General features: G+C 39.9%; 1 protein-coding gene across 2 annotated transcripts in view; it reads right to left on the bottom strand.

The window, feature by feature from the left end:
• RDH10 (retinol dehydrogenase 10) overlaps window positions 1-18439 on the bottom strand; it is a 42006-nt gene that overhangs the window by 22825 nt on the left and 742 nt on the right. For both annotated transcript variants that reach the window (XM_080381450.1, XM_080381449.1), the window contains exon 2: window positions 17760-17992. In XM_080381450.1, the coding sequence (XP_080237576.1) occupies window positions 17760-17992 (233 nt within the window). The remainder of the gene's footprint in view (window positions 1-17759; window positions 17993-18439) is intronic.

The following is an 18439-nucleotide window of genomic DNA, read 5'->3' on the forward strand; positions in this document are numbered from 1 at the left end:
CTATAACAAGGTGTCCATAAGCGTCTATATCTATGGCTGAAGAAGAGAATTTTCACAGGCAGATAGATAGATAGATAGACAGATAGATATGGGAAATAACCAGAACAACTGCAGAGCAGTAAATTTCAGAAAGTCTGCTCAACTAAGCAACACTACTTCAAAGCGTAAAGATTACAAAGACTGAATTTTCAGCGCTTGTGGCTAAAGTAACTCATTTCCAACCAAGAGGAAATTGGCAGATGACGAATAAACCCTGCTGAGGACACTTTGGGTGACGTCTTCAGGAATTCAAGTGAAGACCAAACAACTCCAGCAGCAGAACTACAGTCACTTCATGTAAGGCATCTCTTAAAAGGCCATTTATGGCCACATAGGAAAAAACACAGCTCCTCTGCTCTGAAGACAATTAGCAATTCATGGAAATCTTTGCGTGAGACCTTGTTCTGAAACAGCCTGTTCAGAGCAGGCCCCTGTATGTCGTCATGGGACATCATCCTGCAAATCCATTTAAAACCTGAAGCTGAAGCAGTCTATAAAGACAGCACAACCATCACATGTTGAAAACTCAGCAGTCAACTATCAACATCTCAGCTAAATGGATATCTGAGAAAGTCATCTCGGTTGCTGCCATCCTCCAGCCATCTGCAACAGCTGGGAGTCAGTAAACAAGCACTGTCAGAGGCAGACACACCCTATGGGGGGACACATTTCCAGTCTCAGAGTAAAGGCTTGCCCACTGCTCCTCCCAGCCTTCTCTTGCTGGGAAAAACAATCCCAAAGTGAAGTTATTCTCTTTCGTGGTATAAGCAATCCCCAAATAAATCAGTGTTCTTACTGAGCTTTTGGCACAGCTCACTTCCTTCATCAAAGCAGCTTCCTCCATACTCTGGTCCCCGTTTTTTCTGCCTGTTACATAAACCAGATCAACCTAGTTTCTTGTTTCTAGTTTCTTTCAGCTTCAGCTACATCTGCCTACCAGACCTGAAGTCTTCTGTGTGCTGTTTGTGCTGCTGAGAAACTAGTTAAGAGCTTGACTGGTTCAGGGCAAGATGCCTCCTGGGTGGCCTTCCCATCTGGAGTTTGTCTGAACAGGTAGCACAGCCTTCCAAGGTGATGCGTGGGCATGATAATCCTCCATTAAAAACCCAAAAGTATTAGAAGATACCAAGAAATACGTTTTGACCATGACATTAGAGGTCATGAACCAGGCCCCCAAAAATAATTCAAATCAAGTCATTTAATCAAACTATCTGCCTTCTGGTATGATCCTTTAGGTTTCAGTTTTACCTCTCACAGCTGCAGAGGAAGACATTTAACCAAAATTTTTAAGTACTTAAAGTCAGAACTAGGTCTTTTATTAATGACAAACATTAACAGTTTTCAACGCTGAGGAGAAACCGTTAAGTAGAATATAGTGGATGAAAAGAATTGTGTTCTGATACAGAGTGAGGAATCAGGGAAGTTATGCAGTGTTCAACATCAAGAAATGTAAGTTATGCATCTTCTTTACTCAGAATTAGCTTTTTCTTTCTTTCTTTTTTTCTTTAGAAAAAATGAAAGACCCCAAAGGCCTAGTACAAATATGCATTTTCTAACCTGCAGTATAGTTTAGCTACAGCAACTAGACAGGATAGGTAGAACACATAAAAGTGTTCTGAATAGAGAGTAGAGCTAGTTTTTTGAGCTAGTACAATCTTTAAGCTTTTTGGAGTCTAGAGATCAATCCCTAATCTTCTAAGCATTTTCCTCTATGCTTCTGAATATACCAGTAAGAACAAACTATTCCCAGTAGCTGTAATCAAACATCTATTTCATGTGCACACAGCTTTGATGACTTATTTCTCACAAGTGTGAAACTGAACAAGCATTTACATGTCACTTCATAGCTTTTGTAATCTGTTCTCAACATTTTGGTTTACGGCAAATTAACTTCTAACAGTCTAGCACTTCTTCCCTCCCCTTCCCCAAATTCTTTAGTTCCATTCTTAATGAAACTCAAAAGATTGTGCAACACAAAGAACAGCACAGCTGCAATGTCAAGACAAATTAGTCTAAATACAGCAAATGAGAATATGAAGAAACACTGTGTTTGGGAAAGTGATTTTTTTAATTAAATTTTGGATTAATTATTCTTAAAGAAGAAAGCAAGCATCCATAGAAAACAATGTTAGCTGTATGCAGCTCAAGACAATGGATACTGAATGCAGAAAGCACACCACAGTAGAAAAGTGCTTGCTACCTCATGTTTAGAGAGTTGTCTTTATATCAAAGACGGAAATAAAGCACGTACCAACATGTAAGGTCCTTTAAGTATGTATTTTTCACTACAGTAATTTTTTTCATACTTTCTACCTTCTGTCAATGTTCAACAGCTCTTTTAAACTATTTTGATGGTGTAAACAAGCTGCTTTACTGTAAGGCAGAAATTCCTTTATGCCCAAGAACAGCTCATTTTCCATACAGGCCCTTCAGGTAAGGAGAATGGAGCATGGTTATTTTTTGCTATAGTTACCCACAGCAGTGGTGTACTGGTATAACAGATACGACATTTCCTCCCAAGCCACAGCTACTCCTGACTGCCAGCACAGCTGCATAACAGTGCAAACAAGTGCAGCATTTGGGTATTGTTTCATCTTCATGTTAAACACTATTCAGTCAGACCCAAGAAGCAAAACTGGTGTGATTAGTTAAGGACTCATCCAGCCAACTCTGGGAACTAAGGTACCAGAGATCATTAACAGCCTGCTACCATGTGTGTTAGCTAATCTTATAACTACTATCACGAAGCAACAGAGCTGGTGACAAGAAAATGTTGCCCCAAGTTTTCATCTAAAATACACATTACACCCTCTCTCTCCCTCAGCATGGATGTTCAGCCTTTTTTTCTTCCCACTATTCACAGACCACATCAGGACATGCTGCAGGTTCTCCTACTCCTGTGTAGGACAGCATGTGAGCACTCACTCCACCAAGGAATGAAATACAGATTTCCACATGCCCCGGTTTCTCTTTCCAATCCAGTAACTGAGAAGGAATGCACGAAGGTCTGACAGAAGCGCACCTCTTAACTCTTCTGCAGACAGGCTATGGCAGCCTTGCTTTAAAATAGGTTTGTCCAAAGTTGGTAGTATAGCACTAATGCACTACTTTATGTTAAAAGGGAGAGGTGCCTGAAAGGCAGAAAAACCCCACGGCAAGCTTATCAGTAAATATACTGAAGTTATTTTCAGCTAGAGCCGTACAGCTCAGCTTATTCAGAAAATAGCTACTTTAAATACATTTTAAAACACAGGGTAAAACTTCACTGACAGGATTACAGTGAAAGCCATCACCAAACAGTTTTAGAAGAGGCCTTGAAAATACACCCTAGAACTCTCAAAGGAGAATTTATTCAAGTTAAAGGCTATAATATTCAAAATTCCTTCTCATGCATCAAACCATTCAGTTACAAGCCTGGGTTTAAACATTTATTTTCCTCCTAGCTTTTTTACTTGGTTTCAATGAGAACTGAGAATAATTGCTTGTCATTTGCACTGTCATTTCAATAACTTTCCCCACATTATCTCCACATCCTTCTTAAATTCCATTATACAAAGATCTCCAAAATAACAGCTTAAGGTAAGATTAGAAATTGTGCTAAGGCTACATGAAAATGCCAAGTTTGAAGACTAGGGAGACCACACAGCACAAAGGACACTGCTTTGCCAGTAACAGGCTGAATGCAGAAGGTAGACAGAAGTCTACAACTACTGTTGACCTTGCTAACATAAGGGACCAAAGCCATACTTTAAAGGATCTCAGATGTTTCTGCTGACTGTTTTCAAGAAGTGCTGGGTCCCTTTTGGATAATTAGCCACTGTCTAAGTAAATATTTGAATAGCTGTGGAAATTAGTACTATTTTTGATCTTCAGTTTCTATTCTCAAGAAACGATAATGAAAAATAGGCCAGAATTACCCAGTCTTCCTAAAGTAATGAATTAAAAGTCACACATTTCTCTGAATTTTTGATGGGTCTACCCAGATCCTTTTGGAGCAAAAAGGATCATGATATAAACGTGATGTCCTCAAGCCAAGCTTCCATAGTCAGCTGGATTCAAAGCACGAAAGGAAACTATTCAAGGATTGCCCTCAAGTGTGGCTTGAACAAGCCCTCTGCTCAAAACAAAAAAGCTAGACCTTCCAATATTTCATCTCAAAAGGAGTCCCTTAGTTATTTAGCTCCTGGCAGGCAACACAATCTTCAATTTCCCACTAAAGCTTTATTTGTCCTTCACATAAAAACCCACTGTTTTGGGGCCATGGGGATTCCTTTAATATTGAACTGCAACAGCAGTTAATGCTTAACATACATGCACAGTAATAATGTTACAGTTGCCTTGCAACCAGAAGCTCATGAAAGAACAAGATAGACTTAAACAGAAGTCTGTAATGATGACAAGTAACAAGGAAGCAAAGCCACCCCCCCCCACCCCCACCACTTTGGATATCCTACATTTGCAGAGTGAAACTACAGATAAGATCTACCCAGGTTAAGAGGTGAAGGTAACAAAATAAAGTAAATAATACCATGAAGAATTAAGCCACAATGAAAAGCAACAAAGTTAATTTAAAACTGTATTTGATTTACAGAGAAATAAGCATCTTTTTTCCTTTCTTCAGCTCTGTATGAAATACTGCTTTGAAGTACATGAAGTCTTAGCTTAGTAAAAACAAACTATTACTTGAATCACTTGTTTTTTTTAATTCATTATTAATTCATGTCAGTAATTAACATTCCTGTTTTTTCCACCCTCATGACTGATCCATAAAAATAAAATGCCCTGCTTCTCGACATATTTAATCAGCTGAGAAGCACCAAAGTTGTGCAAAACTAGGTTAACTCTTACTTACTGAAGTTTGTAAGTGGGTTTATTAATAATAACAAACATCTGTCATGCCATTTGCTAAAGAACAAGTATGCTACAGTCCACATTTACTTTACTACGTTGTTTAGCATTTGTAGTTATTTAGGGTCCAGTTCAAAAATTCCTTCAATTTTCAAAGCCAATAGTTAACTGTTTGCTGTGATTGGTTCAGTTATTGTAGTGGTTCCTCTTACATGGAGCCAACCCATGTTGAGTATATCAGCAGAAAACTGAAACTGAATTAAGTAGTTTCCTTAATCAGAACTTAGTGCCACAAAGCTGTTTACAATGGGTAGACAGTAAAGATAAGATAACTAATGCTATTTAAAAAAAAAAATAATCACAGGAAACTAATACCACTAGTTATCTCTCAAACATTAATCATTGATTTCCACTCTTCACTACTAGAACTAATTATGCCATGCCTAGGGCAACTGAATATTGCCTGGCTAAATTGCCTTTTGTATAGTTTGTTAACAAGGCTTAGTTGAAAAAGGGTTGTGCCCACAGAGAGTGAGATATGAAAAGTGCTTTGGGAAGGACATTGCAACAGAAACTTTTGTTACTGTTGCTTTATCATGTCACTACATTGTCTCCCCCCTTCCCTTTCTCTTAAATGCTTCGTTTCCTGTTATCTTACCCCAAATTGGGTAACTAAGACTGGAAGAGAAAGCAGCTCTGTTGTTCTCATCTGAAGTGTAGGTTAAGTACTCAAGAATGCTACCTAAACTAATACAATTCCTGCTTCAGATAATTTCTTGAGAATCAAGGTGGGAAAGGTATTATTACCTAAGCTTTACAGGGGCCTGCTGCTAATTAAACTCCAGGTCTTTTACACAGAGCTTTTCTGCATCCCCCACCAGTGCATCACTCTAGAGCAGGGGTCCTCAAACTACAGCTCGTGGGCCAGATACGGCCCCCCAGGGTCCTCAATCTAGCCCCCGGTATTTACAGAACCCCCCTGCCCGCCCCCCGCCCCCCCCCCGGGGGGCTGGGGAGGGAAACCAAGCAGCTGCAGATGACTGCCTGCCACTGCATCCATGCGCCGCCCCCCTGGATAAACAGTTTGAGGACCCCTGGTCTAGATTTTGAGATTTGAGCTTTACCTAGGGCAGGGGTTTAGATTCATATAACAAAGCCAAAGGTGACCCTGATTTCTCCTTAAGAACATTTCACTTCTGCTTAGAGAATCCACTACTTTATGCTTTTGGGGCATGAAAGAAGTTCAGGTATTCAAGCTGAACTACCCTTGTGACTTCTATACCAGCAAATGGAAACTAAAGCCTTTATGTTATTGTTATGCAGTCTCCATCTTTGTGCTCCCTTTTATGTTCTTTCTTCATAAGAGGAAAAAGATTTTAGATTTACGCAGTTTTAAAATTATTTCCACCCTCAAACATCAGGCCTGTCCTGTAAAGTGTCTGATACTTCTAATGACCATAGGCCACCAGTCATTTCTGTGGAAGCATCCAGCTGCTTTTAATGGACATGCTTGCATATATACTGCCACAAACGCACACCAACTTTTCTACTTTCATCTGTACTTGCAGACATTACCTTGTTGATGTACAACTGCTTCATACATATGCAGCAGTATGTATCACTGTTTAAATCACCTATTGTATATTTAGACCTCTTCACTCCAGAGTCTGCAAATCTTTGATCTTATATGGCTATGAAAAATGAAGCACATTCTCACAGCTTGCCCCAGAGAGGCTGTGAAAATCTCCATCCTCGGAGATATTCAAAAGCCGTTGGGACACAGTCCTGAGCCACCGGCTCTAGGTAGCCGTGCTTGAGCAGGAGCACTGGACCAGATGACCTCCAGAGGTCCAATCCAACCTCAGCCATTCTGTGATTCTCCACTTCAGTATACCAACTCCCTGCTCAACAGCCCATTCCTCTTTCATGCACAGAGGAAGAAGTTCCTAAGCCAGCACAGACCTTGCAGTCTTTGTCCTTACGTCCTTATCAACACAGAATCTTAACGGGAAAGGATGCTGATTCTTCTGCCCTATCTTTCCTGTATCTCCCCTACGGGAGCTCTTGCCTGTAGTAAATTATCCTGCTCTGTCTGAAACAGTGTCTGTTTTACTTCCACTTCTCCTTCGGTCTCAAGTCCTTTCAACTGGAGAGAGTCCAATGAAGCCATGCAGAGCACCTAGATGAACTTCTTGTGGGATTAACATTTTTCAGCTGAGTTCAGAACATACACATACCATGCTGTTTTCAAAAACTAATGATGTCCCCCCAGCTATTAGATGCCACCCAATAACTACACTACCTTGTCCACTTAAGGATATTCTGAGCCCTCACAGACAATTCTGCCTGCCCTGAATTTTAACGGTTTTTAAAGCTTGGACAGAGCAATCATACTGGATTCTCGACAGCTAGCAATGAACAGGGAGAAAGACAGTATCTCTGCTTGAGCAGTGTATAAGCACAGCACACAAGTTGCCAGTGATGTCTGTTGTGGATTTCAAATGCCAAACTAATCTAAAAACTCATAAGGATTGCTAAGAGGTAAGATGACGTGGTAAGAGGGCTGTTGGAGGTTCAGCTATGAGTTTAGCCTGCCTTATGCTGCAAAAGCAGCAAGACACAAGTCTAGACTGAAGTGCATCTTGGGAACAAATGTATACACGCAGATTTCTCCAGCCAGCACAAATTTAAGGCATAATAAAGCATGAGAACTGAAGCTTTCAAAGTATTCATGCTCAAAAGCTGATCTCTTCCCTCCTGCCCAAAGGCATCTTATTAGACAAGTTGATATTTATTCTCTGTAAATATTAATCTCATGCTACACTCAGACTATCATAGCTACGAAACCACAACTGCTATTAAATTTAAAGCAAGTATTACACAGTTGGCAGCAGTCACTGAAAAGTAACAGGCAGTTTAAAGAAAGTGAATCCTTCTGCTCAGATCTACCATGTCAGCATTTGAGCTTTCCATGTACCCAAGACCAACACAGAGCTCCAACATAGCCATGACAGCTCAGTTAAGTTCCTGAATTTACAGGAGTGTAAGTTACAATCCCAGTAGGCAGCACCACCAACTGTACTCTTCCACAGGCAGATCTATCAGTGAAGATGACCTAACCTGCATTTATTCAAATGCCAAATTTGAAATTACTTTATAGAGTTTGCTGGTCAAGATCTTGTATCTTGCTGATTCAAGAAGTTAACACTTGGCTACTCCTTTCCACAAAAGCTGGTTTAATCCCTGTTGAAGTCAAGTGACTAGAAATTCTACTTTGTTTATATACTGACAAATGGCCGTGTCAAAGGATTTGTAGTGTTTCAGAGCTATGTTGACATTAGTGTAACAAACACATTAGTCCTTCACCTTCATTAGCACAAGTTTGCAGCAAATGTCCAGCCATTTGGAGAGCAGTTATTTATTGCTAGCTATTTGATAATCTTGACAAAAATGAAAACATGTCCCTATGAGTCAGTGAAAAAGCCACAAAACAAATTCATTTTAGAACAATTATTAGATAAGAGCTCAGAATATTCTGTTCAGTGAACAAGAACCCAATCCAACTTTTAAATACACATTTTTCTTCAGCTTGCCATAAGCTTAGTCATCCTCTGGAATATTTAGCAAAACCTGGTATTTTAGACTGCATGCTTCCAAAAAATTACTAGAAAACAGTACTGTCAGAACTACTTATGGAAAATATGAAGTCATCATTCATGTTTTACGATTTATATAACAGACTTTTCAAGAAGTGGCTAAAGAGAAAAAGAATGTCAAGGCCAGTACCTCCATAGCACTGCAATTGCTATAGTACATGCATGCAGATGACAGCTGAGTCACTTTACTCCCCAGCTCAGTTACTAAGTAATTTTTTTGAATCAATTACTTTATAAAAAGAAAGCGATTATGCCATAACTGAGCATCTCACAAGAGGAACAAGATTAGAAGGAAAGCTTTCCTTTTTACATAACCATCTTTCTTAGCAGAAACAAAAATAAAGAAACTATTATAGCTGAATGGAAAGGTAGCTTCAAATTTTAGTTAGGAAACAGTAAGACCCTAAAAGGCTCCAACTTCTTATGTAACTCCTTGAATGAGAAGTAACATTTTCAGGAAGCATTGAGCTTAGAGGTTTTTAAAAAACAAGGTGTTTCTGTTTCATACTTATCCCTACCCTCCCAAAAAAAGGGTGTACAGAAAATAAATAGACTTAGGAGGTAAATTTTTGCTTCATAAGCCAACAAAGGCTAAAATGACAAAAAAACCCTCCGGCTAATACAGCTAAACAGCAACTAATACAATTTTCAAGAATTCTACTTGCACAGACATTTTAACCAAAGACCAGCAAACTGCTCGCTTTCTTAGGGGGTGAGTTTTCAAAGACAGAGAGGTACTTCCTTCCTGTGCCTGCCTGTACAATCTATGCTCATTTCCCACAAGCTGAAACATGGCTCTGGCCTGGTTTTTCCACATTCAAACCATGTTAGTACAACTGATTTCCAGAGAAGTTGCACAGTGCAGTAGGCACAGAGATAGTTACTGTTGACGGTACATAACAGCATTCATAGTAATAGCGCAAGGCAAAGAAGCTAGAGCTGTTAACACAACACTATCTGATGTGTTCAGAAAACTTACCTTTATCTAAGGGGTTTTAATAGTGTGTAATTAAAATATTGCAGTCTCTTTTGAAGTCAAGTTGTTACATTCAGACTGTTAAGCCAGTGTCAGATTTACTAGACCTTGGACCCATTTATGACTACTTAACTATTTAGAGCCTGTAAATTCTATTCCAGAAAAATGTCTCCAAGAATGACATTTCATTAGACAGCCGCAGATATCCTGTGTACACAGCTACATGGTTTTATCCTATCCCTCCTCACCCTTTCCCCAAACACCTCACACACACACTGCCTAGTCCAAGTCTGAAATGTTGATGCAGTGATTCTAGTCTTTAAATTAAAAAACTAGTCAACTTGGGCAAGCAAATGAACAGCTTTCCTCCCTGCCCTCCAGACAAGTTAGTGAGCTGAACTGGCTCACCCGAGGATCTGAGGAATACCAACCCTAGGGCAAAGTAAGATGCAGATTCAACGGGTGGTCCCACATGGCAGCTTGCCACCACTAAGCTGCCTTATAGTTTCATCCTAAGTCAACAGAAGTTTTGGTCAAGTTACTTCTCAGCCTATGCTCAAGCACTTTTCCAAGCCAAGGCTGAAAAGGGAGTGCTCAAGAAGCTGTCACACAAGTTCAAACAGATGGCAGAAGTGACCAGCACCAGGGCACATTTAGGTGTAGAATTCAACAGCCAAACAAACTTGAATTTCAAAAGGCTCACACCAAGTCAGCCACCTTGGCTCCACAGTTGTTCTGGCATTCCTTGGCCTACCATGCCCTCCCATTCCAGTTGTGATAATTCACTCATGTCAAGTGTTAATTTGACTGGGCTGGCATATAAATCATTACACTAATATAATTATTTACAAGAACAGACTATTCATTCAGAAGTGTAAGCACAGATGTAAATCTCTCCCCGGTTTGTGACATCTTCTTTCAAACTAACCCCTCAGAAACTGAGATGTTACCAGTCTCAAAATCTATGCCTATTCAACTACATTGTATTTGCATTTTGAAAAATTTTTAAACAGACTAAGAAGTCTAAGACCACAGAAAAAAGCATAGAGCATCGCACATGAATCAGCTTCACTTTGCCTTGGCAGAAAGACCTCTACCATTTTTCACAGAAGACAGACAGGTATCAGTAACTCTGTTTTACCATCAGTGTGAATAGCCAGAAAACCTCAAAGGTCAAGGGAGCAAGATTTATCAAGAGAGTGATGCTCTGGCTTTTACATACAGAGGACTGTGGAAAGGTTTAGTACTAGAGATACATAACAAAAACCTTCCCTCCTCCCCCCCAAAAAACCCTGAAGTGAAATCAAAGCACGACAAGCATTGGGAAAGAATAATACTTTGCAGCTGATACAGATAAAAGTAGAAAAGTTTTTAAAAGTTCAGTGCTAAAATGGAAGGGATGGTGCTAGAAAACATTCCATTCATCCTTCCTCAACTTGTCTAGTCAGAGTAATTGATGACACTGAAAGCTACAGAAAAGGACTGCTTACCCACACAGATCAGTCAAGACAGGTCTTAGGCAGTGATGCAAACGCTGGGTTAGCAGGACACTTAGCCACACCATAATTAGGCTTGCTTTTCTCCACCATTCAGCACATGAACATTCCTGTCTTCTAGAAGTCTGCTATTGTTGCTTGGTTATTACAGAAATTTAATAACATAATGAGATTTCATTAATTTAGCTGCTTTTCATAAGATTACTTCTAGAAAGAAGAATCTGGAACTTTATGGAACTTTAAACTCCATTGCTCTCTTAACCTCCACAGGACAAGAAAGGCATACATGCAATCTTTTAGACTATTTCACTGAAACAGAGAAGAGCCGCTCTCTCCACTTCTAGCAAGGTTAGGCCCTGTGCTGGCAAAGACTATCATTCCATTCAAGGTTTGCCTGCGTCCCCAAATCCTTCACAAGTATCAACATAATATCAGACCAAAGTCAGTCTTCGAAGTCTGCTTTTTCAGCTGACCTGCCCCATTCTATAAGGAGGAGGAATTAAATCATTGCACTAATAGCTCACCCAAGACCATTTCTTCAGAGTAGATTAGCAATCCTGAAAGCGTTCATACAGTTTGCTGAGAAGTCTCCGACCCTCAGAAACAGTCACAGAAGACTGAAGAGTGAGATTATCCCAGAGTCTTACCTCTGTGAGCTATACTGCAACGCCAGCTTTATTTTAGATGGCAACAGAATTGCAAGCCACTAAAATCTGACGGATACTTCAAATATGTTTCAAGTAGTTTGAGAAGTCCTGGCATGGTCTTTTCAGGACAACTTTCCTTTTTCTTAATGGAACTTTCACATTGCTTTTCTGTTAAATATATTACTGTTTTCACCTAAACTCTTCAAGTTTCATACAGTTTAGTACATGGAAGTAACTAGCTGATCACACCTTGTGCTACCATCTTGGACACCAATCTACAGGCACAAACAATCCACAGGTCACAATCTGAGAATCTCTATTTTCTATCGTTTCAGAGTCTAAGATCCATCCACCTTTCAAACAGTGCAGCAAATTAATTTGCAAAGTATGCCTACGAGAAGCTGTCACAAAAGCACCGATGTGACCGAAGCAGTTTAAGGAAAACATTCTGAATGGTCATTTTATATTTAACTGACTGGGATGAAACCCAAATACTTTATATCATTAAAGAGAAGGAAGGGAAATGCATGAATTCAGATGCTGTTTGATCAAGAAGTCAGCATTCTTCACCACACAAATAAGATGCTGTAGCACAGAAAGTATGTGTAGGAAGGCTGGTGTTCTAACATTTTCAAAGGATCTTTGATATGATTTTCCCACTGCCCTGATGGAAGTGTTGCTAATTAAACAAGAATACTGTAAGTTGTTTTGCTCAGACTCCTTGATACGTAACTACTCATTTATCATCATGATACAGTAGACAATGGAGAACCACGACTGAAGAACCTCAATAGACCTCGAGGACAAGCACTGAGTAACCTGTAGAACAGCTACAGTTCAGAGGGCAGCACTCTGGAATCCCAGTTATAGGTACCTGAACTCATGTGATTCCTACACAAGGCAAATGAAAGGGCATTTTGCTTAAGATAGACCCTCCTACCACCCCATCCCAACTTGCCGACTCTTCAGGTGAGTACATTGTCTGAAGAATCATTTTTATCTTCACCCATGTCTACTCTGAAACTGATATAAGATCATCACTTCTACAGCCAAAGCTTAGACTGGGGTCCTCAAACCCTGCCCCCTCCCCCCGGGGGTTGGGGGGAACCAAGCAGCCGCAGTGACTGCCTGCCACTTCATTCATGCCAGTCCCCTGGTTAAAAAGTTTGAGGACCCCTGGCTTAGACATTCAGATACCTAACTAAATTGTTTTAAATGGTTTGCATTGGTAGCCCACCCTCCCCACCCCCCAAAGAAGGATCAGAAAGCTGGAAAATTTCCAATATTTTGTTTTTGTTTTTTTTTTTTTTAAATTATCACAGCAACTAAAATGTGACTACAAGGCTAGATTACAGATTGCAAGATACAGGTTACAAGATTGTATGCTAGTGATAACAGTGCTGGACACAAGCTCCTGGTAGACCACAGAATAAATCTGTGAGGAAAGCTCTGGGCCAGTAGTCCTAGGCCCACTCAAGCTCCAGAAATATATATCTCCATCCATTTGTTTCCTAAAACTTGTGTTAAGTACATTCCTTTATCAAATGTGAAAGTGCAGTTTTCTAGAGCATGCATCTGGAAGACAGTATTTTCTCAATTGATAGATTCCCTCTATTTTCTTAAGAAATGAACCCAAGAACATACCAACTGCAGAACCATACTAAAGCACTTACAAGTTTCAAGCACAACTAATATGACTATTTCCATAGCTAAGAGTATGACTGCTTTTCCTTCATATCCACTACCCAGCATGGTACCACAGTATATGAAACACATGTGCTGTCCAGGGTAATTTACTAGTTGCATGTAGTTGGAATCATTTTGCAAGGGAAGAGTTAGTTTTGATGACACTTTTTGAATTACATGCACATGTTCTTCCTGAATCTGATCCAACTCATTTTTCAAAAGTCAAGAAAGTTGTAGATTAAACTTTCAGGTAAACTTACGCATCTTCAGATACATTAATTTATTATTTTTTTAAAAAAATTATAAAGCAGGTAATTCCATTCATGCAAAATGCTAAATATAGCTAGCTACCCTGTCAGTGAAATAGTGTCTATATTTGATCATAGATGTTAGAATCCTAAAAACGAAGACAAAAATGAAACTGCTAGGCCAACAACCCACAAGACTCAGCATGGTAGTTTCAAACAACATGACTTAAGCAGTCTTTTCATCTGCAGAAAGTTCTGTGTGCACACTAAGCGCAATACTTCCATATTTAAACTAAACAAACCATAGGTATGAGTGAGCTTTATTTAATACCAGGGAGCTTGAAGAGACCAGAATAACAATGTATAAGTATTAATAAACTATAGATACCTATAAACTACTGTTATTTTCCAAGGCTTTAGCAGCTGCATAAATAGGCATTTGACTTATTAACTCTGAATTAACTTTCTTTCCAAGGTACATTTAAGTTTTAGCCTATTTATGAATGCCCTAATTACCCGAGTAATATTTCCCTCTTTACTCAGTATTTATTTCTTCCTGTACCAATGTCAGGCCACCTAAAAGATTTGTTCAATTCTTACAAAGACAAATATGCCCACATAACATCAAAAATCAAGTTTAAGCAAATTAAAATAATTACTTTGGTTAAGTTATCAGTTCACAAGTCTTCAGACTCTTGGCCCTAGTCTCTTACTATGTGGACTTTTTATTTTAATAAATATGCAGAACTGGAGCTGAATGCTTTTGCTTCCCCCTTTTGGTAAGTTGAAGAGAACTCTAGGAGAGCTTTAAGCTGAAAGTTTTGTGGAGGATCCACATGACTGGGAAACATCACTGTTCCCAGAGCTTAATACTGAAAGTCTGCCCTACAGAAGGGCCTTCATGTCACACAACCTCACAGATCCTGATCATTGCCTTGTCCCTGTCCCTCCATGAGTCCCATTCAATGGCCAAATCTATAAGGATTTCCCAGGTACTATGCTGATGTACAATAATACCCATTTCACCAGCAACAGCTTTATTCTTCCAACAAAAAAGAAAAAAGGCTTAGCATAGGTACAAAAATCCAAAATTATCCTGAGTTTGTACAGTAGTTTTATTAAATACACTTCTACAGTTTAAAACACAGTATTTTGTTACTTCACTTAAGCTTTATTGTAAAACCACAAGAAAGAAAAACTGTTATTCCTATATTTGCTTAAAACTGATTAAACAGCTTTATCTTACACTGTGGTTTAATGTTTTTCAAATCTGAATCGTGACATACCACAAGAAAATTTCCTTGCCTGCAGAAGTTCTGTTCCAGTAATTGACAATTGCAGCCAAGTAAGTTATTATTCTCACAACAGACTGGCAGGAAAGATAGTGTTACACTCCTGGTACAGCTTTATGCATCTGCAAATTATAGTAAACCAGAGCTGGCTTGTTTCAAACCAGGAATGGATTTTGTTCTTGTGTTTTCAATATCAGAAGCATTCAAGTTATCACAGCATGAAATAACAGGTTTTTAATACTGCAGTGGATTTTATGCTGTGGAAATTGCTACATGATGCAGTGGTGACATGTTTATATAGAACACTCGCAGGAAGGATTATACAAATCATGAATGTCAGCAAAATGGAAAGCATCTGTTTAGGCTGTGGCATGCTGCTAAGGCTCTCCTGACTGCCAGTTTGTGATATGGTACACAGCCCAGTTGGGGTCACAACAGCAAACCAGTGACAAGACTCCCACGTCACTGCCTGCTACAGAAGTTAGGCAGCCCTCAGATCATAGTTGCTAGCAAAGCAAGTTCAGATCACCTGCATTCTGCATGGACAGCAGGCAATCAATCTTATTTCAGATTTTTCAAGGAGACAGTACTAGAGCCCCATTTTTTGTTTTTATATAGAAGCACCTTGAGGCTTGATTAACAATCAAGGGCTGAGGATGAATTTCCCCTGTAACACATTAAAAAACCAAACCCCAACAAAACCCCAGAAAGTACAGACACTTAACTACTGAAGCAATATTACATGGAAGATCCATGTCTTTATAAAATCCATTTACAGCTTTTTGGACGAAACACCCTCCAAGAATAGTTAAAAGCCTACATAATGCTCCAGAGTATTAGCTTTGCTTTTGGACCACCAGTTTAGCTGACATGGAAAAGACTAGCTGCATAAGACTTCACACATCTAGACACATTGTTCTATTTAAGTTAGCATTGACTTGCATCAAAAAAGTTGGCTTCAAATCAGCTGATTCAGATGATATCTTATGAATTAAGTACTATTACTTTTAACAGAAGTCCACCCACTGTTGGTCAAGCCAATCTTTTCTGGGATCATGAAGGGGAAGACAAGGAAAAAAGCTTTGCCAACAGCAAAAAATAAAAGGAGAAGCAAAGCAGGACACAGGATCTGCAGGAAGCGTACATATGAACAGATCCTCAGTTAAATATAAAGGGTGTTGACTGCTCCTTAGAAGCTTAAGCCAAGATCTCAAGTTCCACAGTTCAGATCTAACTATACCTTCTTGGAGTCTTTTTTTTTTATTTTAAAGTCACTTCACAATGTAACATTTAAAGATGAATGAAACTGTTATGGAAACCAAATCACAGCAATACTAGACTCTAAGTATAGCTTTCTATTACTGTAAGAGACTCTGAACACACAGAGGGTGCTTTAAAAAGGTCTCTGAAACAATTTTATAAATAATTGTATGACTTGGGCCTGAAGGAAGAACAGCTGGAGGATTTAGGATCCTCCCATATTTTAATTCATGGTGATGTCATAATTTAGAGTTCTTGGAAACTTTGTCAATTCAGCATTTAAACCACATCAATAACAGTCATTAAATCTAGTGCACATCTCTTGTTTGCTTAAGCGTCAGTTTAACTTTTATGAAGGGGAACATGCAGAGCTCTTAGTTGTAAGAAGCCGTATGAACTTTCTCGGAACTTTTCAAATTGCCTGAAAAAAATACTTTCGGAGTTTAAAAGAGTTTCTAAACACACCGTCCCATGTGCACTTAAGTTTAAGCACTCTCTCTGCAAGCTTTACTATACATTGGGAAAAGACTGCTCTGCCATTAAGTGTTTCACAGCGCAGACTTGAAGGGGCTCCTTTAGGGTTATGAAACAGCATTTCACTTCCATATTAAAAAAGTTAGGTTTGGGAGGGCCTCCTAAGTTTTGAGGATGAAGCATTTTACAAAATTTTGTTATGAAAAGGTAAGACTAGCCAAAGAGGGCTTAAGTTGAAGTATATTTCAGATTGCTTAATCCTTTGATTGTTATGCAAGTGTATTTCATAACCTTATTTGAAGGACCAAAGAAGTTTTAATACTAACAATGGGCTCAGTCTGACAGCTAATGCTAACCCAAGTGTGCATCATGCCCTCCTTCAACACTCAAATTTATGTAACTTCATACTATCGTGGGTTTAAAAATAAATCATACAGCAAAACAAGATTTAGATAGACAAAAAGAATATCACAGTTTGTTCTCCTTTATTAGGATTTGCTAGTTATGGAGACAATATCACCCCAGAAGCCACATTAAAGATTTTCTTACTTCTACCAGCAGCTCCCAGAGAAAGCTATGAGGACAAATACACAAGATTCCTGAAAAAGTGTTCTTGGCTTGATTTCTTGAGAAATCTTTTTTGCCTTTCCTCCCAGCCCTCAAAAGGAACAATTTGCCTCCAAGGCAATTCAAACAACATTTCCAGCAGGGGTTTTCAGTATTTTTTTTTCCCCAGAAATGTGAAAGTTTGCTATTGTAACCATCATTAAAACAGCATCTTAAGGCTGCTAACACACTGGCAGAAAACTATGGCAGGAAGGCTGAAAAGGCGTTCATTAACAGTAACAACCTTTAAGCAGATTCAGAGGTTATGCTTGCAAAGGATTTCATATCCAAGGCTACAGAAAAGAGCACAAGACTTAGAACTCAGGATATAGTTGATTTGAGACTATTTGTTAATCATTTTAATACCCACCATTCCTGTTAGAACAGTAACTTAAAAATAAGAAACCCCTAAAGTGGTGAGCTTGCAAATGAAAGGAAGTGCAAAACTCAAGGAGACAGGAGTTAAGCAACAGCAGCTAATTTTTCAAGGTTAACTAACAAAAAGGGCAGCAGAAAGCAGCTTATAGTTACCCAGAAGTGTGCGTGACAGTTGACCATCATGGTCCTCTCAATAAGCTCATCAGGACACTCCAGCAGATGGTGCCCAGAGACCACACCAGCGTTGTTAACCAGGACAGACACCTCACCAACCTCCTTGCGGACCCTCTCAGCTGTCGAGTAGACATTCTCTCTTTTGCCCACATCACAGGTGTATGTGTAGACCTGCAAGCTGCAAGGGGCCAGCGCATCTTTTTCTCCATCTCCTAGGGAATACAGACAAGAGAACGGGGACGGGGAGGGGGATGATAAAGTCCTTACTTGTACTTTGACACTCAGGCAAGTAGTCGAGTGGGAGCAGCACACGCACTCCCGTTACAGAAAACTTTTCTTTACTTCGGTATCACCACAGTACACAAGGACTCATCTATTTACTACTGCTGCCAAAGCGCTGTAAGAAGAGCTGCAGGTTTCAGAGCCGCTGCCGGGTCCCGGGCCAGTCTCTGCTCCGCACCGCAGGGCCCGGACCCCAGGCCGCCCCGGCTGGCGGGGGCACCGGTGGGACGTCTGCCGACCCCACGCCCGCCGGGCTCCGTTCCGGAGCCGCTCCCACCTGCCCTGCCCGCCGCAGGTGAGCGCGGCTGCGGGCTGGAGCTGCCGGGCACGCCGCCCCGGCTAACTGCTCCCCGCCCCCCCCCCCGGGCCGGGGCAAG

The sequence above is a fragment of the Falco punctatus genome (assembly GCF_963210335.1).
Source record: "Falco punctatus genome assembly, chromosome: 3".
Classification (NCBI taxonomy): Eukaryota; Metazoa; Chordata; class Aves; order Falconiformes; family Falconidae; genus Falco; species Falco punctatus.